Genomic DNA, 6,137 nt, shown 5'->3' on the forward strand with positions numbered 1-6,137 from the left:
GTTACATAGTTCAGCAAAAGAGACCAATAGAATAAATATCAGGCTTAATACAAATAAATAAGTGCTGGAGTTGTTTTGTTTGACTAAAATTCTTCAACCTGGTGGCCACAGTCTAATGACCGAAACAAGTAAAAGATGAAAGATTGAATTATTAATTTAGACTGATTACTTTGGACCAATCTCCAAATATTTTTTAGGTGCATTTTATATTTATTTTGAAATATATTGTTAAGTGCAGGTGCGGTTGTGTGGTAAGAAGCTTGCTTCCCAACCACATGGTTCTGGGTTTAGTCCCATTGTGTGGCATCTTGGGCAAGTGTCTTCTTCTATAGCCTCAGGCTGACCAAAGTCTTGTGAGTGGATTTGGTAGACGGAAACTAAAAGAAGCCTATCACATATATATTTGTACATATTTAAGTGTGTCTCTGTCTGTGTTTGTCTCCACCATCATCATTTTACAACCGATGTTGGTGTTTTTATGTCCCCATAATTTAACAGAATAAGTCCTGGGGTCAATTTCTTATCTACTCTAGGCATGAGGCCTGAAATTTTGGGGGAGTCGATTAAATTGACCCCCAGTACACAACTGGTACTTAATTTATCGACCCCGAAAGGATGAAAAGCAAAGTTGACCACAGCTGAATTTGAACACAGAACGTAAAGGGAGACAAAATGCCTCTAAGCATTTCATCTGGCATGCTAATGTTTCTGCCAGCTTGTCACCTTAGTCCTGGAGTCAATTTCGTCAAGTAAAACCCTTTAAAGTGGTGCTTCAGCATAGCCACAGAAAAATGATTGAAGCAAGTAAAAGAATAAAAACACTGAACAGAAATGATGACGCTGATACTCTGCAAAATAGATATTATTATTGCAACAACCTACCTAGAAATGCTACTGCTAGTGTGGTTATCCATTATTATAGTATCTAGATGTAAACTAGATGGTCATAGACTATTGGTTGTTAAATATCTCTGTCAAGGATATAATACAATATAAATGGTAAGATAGGACTAGTTTAAGTGACTGCCTAGTAGCATGCCTAACTGCTACCCTGATGCACGTGTGTTTAGTTTCTGCAAGCATGCAGAAAATACCTTTTAGAAATTTGGTAGTGGTAACAGAAGTATCAGAAGTATTTACCATATTACCGTATATGAGAGTTTTTTTATGGAGTCAGTTCTTTGACAGCAATAACTTGTATATGTTCTTCAAAATGCCTTCACCACTGCCTCATTCTGGCTCACTGTCATCATTCTACTTTGTAATCAGATTACCTCATTAAACTAATATCAAATATCTCAGCAAAATCTGCAGATCAGGAAGCAGCCTTTATGAATCCAGCAGCCTGCTGGTAGTGTTTGCAAAATCATCAGGAATTCTTGCAATTTTTCAGGCAAATATTCTTGAAGACTCAATGGTGGAGTGAGAAAGATTGTTAAATGGGCCATGTAAGATATTATGGAGAATAAGATCTTTCTCGTCAAATGAGATAGAAGTGAAAACAAAAGGAAAGAGAGAGGGGGGGGGAGAAAGATAAAGTCTGCAAGTTGTTTGTTCCAATCCAGCTACGAAAGAAGATGCAAAAGATAGTACTTTAAAAAGGAAATTTGCCTGTTGCTAACAAGCTAATAACATTAAAATTAGCAACATATAACTAATAACCCTCAAATGTTAGCAACACCAGATAGTCATCTTTGATGAAGCTAGCAATACTAGCTAATAATTTTCAAAGATAAGAATTATTAGCCAGTTTTTGAAGATTAGCTAGGCCAGCTAATCGAAACAGATTAGCAATACTAGTTAATCACCCACCGAAATTCACCACATCAGCTAATAGCCTACAGAGGGAAGCAACATAAACTGATTGCCTTTGAGCAACACTAGTTAATCTCCCACAAAGATCAGTTACTCAGTAACTGATGTTAATCTAGTTGACAAAAATGAGTAACAACTTCAGAATTTCAATCAATTAAAATTAGAATTATAGTGTAGTGAGGAGATGAAAGCATTAGCTCAGTGACTAAGTTAAATAACAAAAGCAGAGATGATAATAAGTTTTTAGGTGAGGGGAAGATAGAAAATATTTATAGTGAGTGTGTCTTTAAAGGATACCTGTAAGGAAGATAGTAACTGGTGCAGTTAGTTCAAAGAGACAAGTAATGGTATTGGTGGAGAAGTAATGCAAAAACTAAGGATTTAAGACTGGTGTTAATTTCAGAGAAAGGTAAACTGAGCTAGTCAAGTAACTACTGAAATTTGGGAGCCAAAAAGCAAAATGTAGATGCTTGAGGAGTTCAGAATTAACCTTGTTATGAAATGAAATTTTTGGTATCATTGAAACTTTGGATATGCCCCCAAGTTTAATTACAGTCAAGATTAAATCTTTTAAATACATCGATATATATCAGTATAGGTACAGGCATGACTGCTTGCTTCCTAACTACATGGTTCCGGGTTCAGTCCCACTGTGCCTTCTACTATAGCCTCGGGCCAACCAAAACCTTGTAAGTGGATTTGTTAGATGGAAACTGAAAGATGCCCTTTGTATGTGTGTATGTGTGTGTTTTTGTGTCTGTGTATCCCCCCCCCCACCAATATTGCTTGACAACTAATGTTGGTGTGTTTACATCCCCTCAACTTAGCAATTCAGCAAAAGAGAGTGATAAAATAAGTAATAGGCTTACAAGGAATAAGTCCTGGGATCAATTTCTTTGACTAAAATGACCTTTTAAGGCAGTATTCCAGCATGATCGCAGTGAAATGGCTGAAACAAATAAAAAAAAGGAATAGAAGAATGTGTTATTACTGCCTTACGCACTTTCCCCAATTTCCCATTTATCATCATCATCATCATCATCATCATAAGTTTATACATCAGCCTTTATCTCTCTCTTTTTTTTTTTCTTTTCAACATTCCAAGGGCTCTGCTGTATCTGGTCCAAGGGGACTGGTTGTAGGGGACCCAATTACAAGCATCAGTGGTTGCCGTGTGACTAGCATTGATGACTGGTATACTTGTATTGCTGTAAGCATCAAAGAGGGCAATCTCGGTAACTGCATGGCTCTGAACGTTATCCAGGACCTTGATACAAGTATGGCTGCTGCTTTTATGAAGAAAAGTAAGTGTTCGTTTGTTTTATAGTTGATGTTGGTGATTTTTGCAAATTGGTCTAATTACATGGATAATCTCAGTAAATTGAATTGTTTCATCTCATTATATTACTCTGCAATATTTGTATTCCTGATTTATAATTATTCACTTTAATTTCCTATTGTTGTGATTGCCTGTCTATTTATGCTAATTATTTTATTTTGTTTATAATAGTAATCTGATTCACTTGTATTCTCTTTTTTAAAATTTTTATCGTCATTTAGGCACAAAATAAAATAATTAGCATAAATAGCTTGCTTACCAACCACATGACTTTATTGCTTCTGCTGTTTTTTCTCATTTATTTTAATCAATTTTCATTATGGTTGTTACTGTTGTCTAATAATTCTTGTTTTTGTTGAATGTCCTTGCAGATATGACTAAAACATCACCATTAAATCAACCAAAAGACTGTTGCAACCAAACCAGTAACACTCATCTTTGTTTCATGTATCATGTTAAAAGTTTACCCAAGACTGTGAGTACTGTATTTATTCATGTATAACATGCAGAACTAATTTGGGGCAATGAAATCTTGGAGAAAACTCTTGTGCGTGATGTGCAGTATTTTTTGCGTGGTGCTTTGCTATTATTTTACATTTCAAATTGAAACTATATATAATATGTGGCTGTATGGTAAGTAGCTTGCTTACCAACCACATGGTTCCGGGTTTAATACCACTGCATGGCACTTTGGGCAAGTGTCTTCTACTATAGCCTCGGGCCGACCAAAGCCTTGTGAGTGGATTTGGTAGACGGAAACTGAAAGAAGCCCGTTGTATATATGTGTGTATATATATATATATATATATATATATATATATATATATGTATGTGTTTGTGTGTCTGTGTTTGTCCCCCCCAACATCGCTTGACAACTGATGGTGGTTTGTTTACGTCCCCGTAACTTAGCGGTTCGGCAAAAGAGACCGATAGAATAAGTACTAGGCTTACAAAGAATAAGTCCTGGGGTTGATTTGGTTGACTAAAGGCGGTGCTCCAGCATGGCCACGGTCAAATGACTGAAACAAGTAAAAGAGTGTATATATATATATATATATATATATATCATCATCATCGTTTAACGTCCGCTTTCCATGCTAGCATGGGTTGGACGACTTGACTGAGGACTGGTGAAACCGGATGGCAACACCAGGCTCCAATCTAAATTTGGCAGAGTTTCTACAGCTGGATGCCCTTCCTAACGCCAACCACTCAGAGAGAGAGAGAGAGAGCTAACTAGATAGATAGATACATACATACATACATACATACATATATATATATACATACAAACATGCATACATAGAGAGAGAGAAATGAGATATATATCTGCACTGGCATAGCTGTGTGGATAAGAAGCTCACTTTGCAACCAGGTGATTTTGGGTTCAGTCCCACTGCATGGCACCCTGAGCAAGTGTCTTTTATTATAGCCCTGGGAGATCATCTCTGTCCCTTCTTTATTGTTTCATTCATTCTCACCTATGTAATACCTTTGCATACATTTTATTGTAATAATGAATGGGCCCTGATTGTAAAAATATAGAATTATTATCTGTATATGATAATGTCACACTCACTTCCCCCCTCTCTCTCTTCTTCCTCTTTCTCTTCCTCGCCCTCTCCCTCTCTTCCTCTCCCTCTCCCTCTCTGTCTTCCTTTGTGTCACACTCCAGTCGTTTTATTCAAAAGAAGAAAGTTTTTACTTACAAAATGTTTATATTTATATGAAGTGGACTGTATTAATTCATTTGAATAAAATGTTTTGGTCAAAAACTATCATTTTGCTCCCAAATAGATGCTACCAGATGCCATAGATATGATAATTAGGGACAGTAAGAATAAATAATACTTTTAGATTATTCAAGGAATAAGTTTCTTTCATTAGTTATGTTCCTATGTATATATTGATTTTATTTTTGTTTTTAATTCAAGGTTTTATATTTCCATCATCATCATCATCATCATCATCATCATCATCGTTTAACGTCCGCTTTCCATGCTGGCATGGGTTGGACGATTTGACTGAGGACTGGTGAACCAGATGGCTACACCAGGCTCCAATCTGATTTGGCAGAGTTTCTACAGCTGGATGCCCTTCCTAACGCCAACCACTCCAAGAGTGTAGTGTTCCATATTCCTATTAAAAGAAATCTGAGTAAATGGAATAGAGGGAGAGAGAGAGAGAGAGTGTGTGTATATGTAAGAGAGAGAAAGGGTGGTAAGTCCATGTAGATAATAAGAGATAATTATCGAGAGACAAGTTGGAGAATGATGGTGGTAGTTGTAGTCTTTTGTTTACATGTTTATTCTTCTCTTATTACAGCCTTATGAAGTGGATTGTTATCTATGGCAGCAATTTTTCAGGAAAAACATTTGTCACTTGTTGAAACACTTAAGCTATGAAGTTATTTTCATTTTGAGTTAATTCTTCTTCAAAGTAGTTTTTTTAATAGCCAAGAGATGTAGTGAAGTGTTATATTGGTCACTAAAAAAGAGGGGAAGTGGGTTTTTTTTTCTTTCTTTCTTTCTATTTTATTTGGAGAAAATGGAACAGCCAATGTTTGAAACTTTTAATTGCAAAGAATGCTTTGGAATAAAAATGCAAAGCAAAAAATTTCAAGGGCAGTTTAGGATACATAGTCTAAAGTATTTAATTATTCGTTTTCATAAAACAAGCATAGAGCATATCAGAGTTATATTTTCCTATCATTTGCTAGTCACAGTTTTACATGCATACGTACATACGTCATCATCATCATCATCATCATCGTTTAACGTCCGCTTTCCATGCTAGCATGGGTTGGACGATTTGACTGAGGACTGGTGAAACCGGATGGCAACACCAGGCTCCAGTCTGATTTGGCAGAGTTTCTACAGCTGGATGCCCTTCCTAACGCCAACCACTCAGAGAGTGTAGTGGGTGCTTTTACGTGTCACCCGCACGAAAACGGCCACGCTCGAAATGGTGTCTTTTATGTGCC

General features: G+C 36.5%; 1 protein-coding gene across 1 annotated transcript in view; it reads left to right on the top strand.

Moving 5' to 3' along the window:
- LOC106881390 (membrane-bound transcription factor site-2 protease) overlaps positions 1–6,137 on the top strand; it is a 29,858-nt gene that overhangs the window by 14,087 nt on the left and 9,634 nt on the right. The window contains exons 5-6 of the mRNA XM_014931766.2: positions 2,921–3,119; positions 3,526–3,629. Coding sequence (XP_014787252.1) covers positions 2,921–3,119; positions 3,526–3,629 — 303 coding nt within the window. The remainder of the gene's footprint in view (positions 1–2,920; positions 3,120–3,525; positions 3,630–6,137) is intronic.

This window comes from Octopus bimaculoides, chromosome 10 (assembly GCF_001194135.2).
Source record: "Octopus bimaculoides isolate UCB-OBI-ISO-001 chromosome 10, ASM119413v2, whole genome shotgun sequence".
Lineage (NCBI taxonomy): Eukaryota > Metazoa > Mollusca > Cephalopoda > Octopoda > Octopodidae > Octopus > Octopus bimaculoides.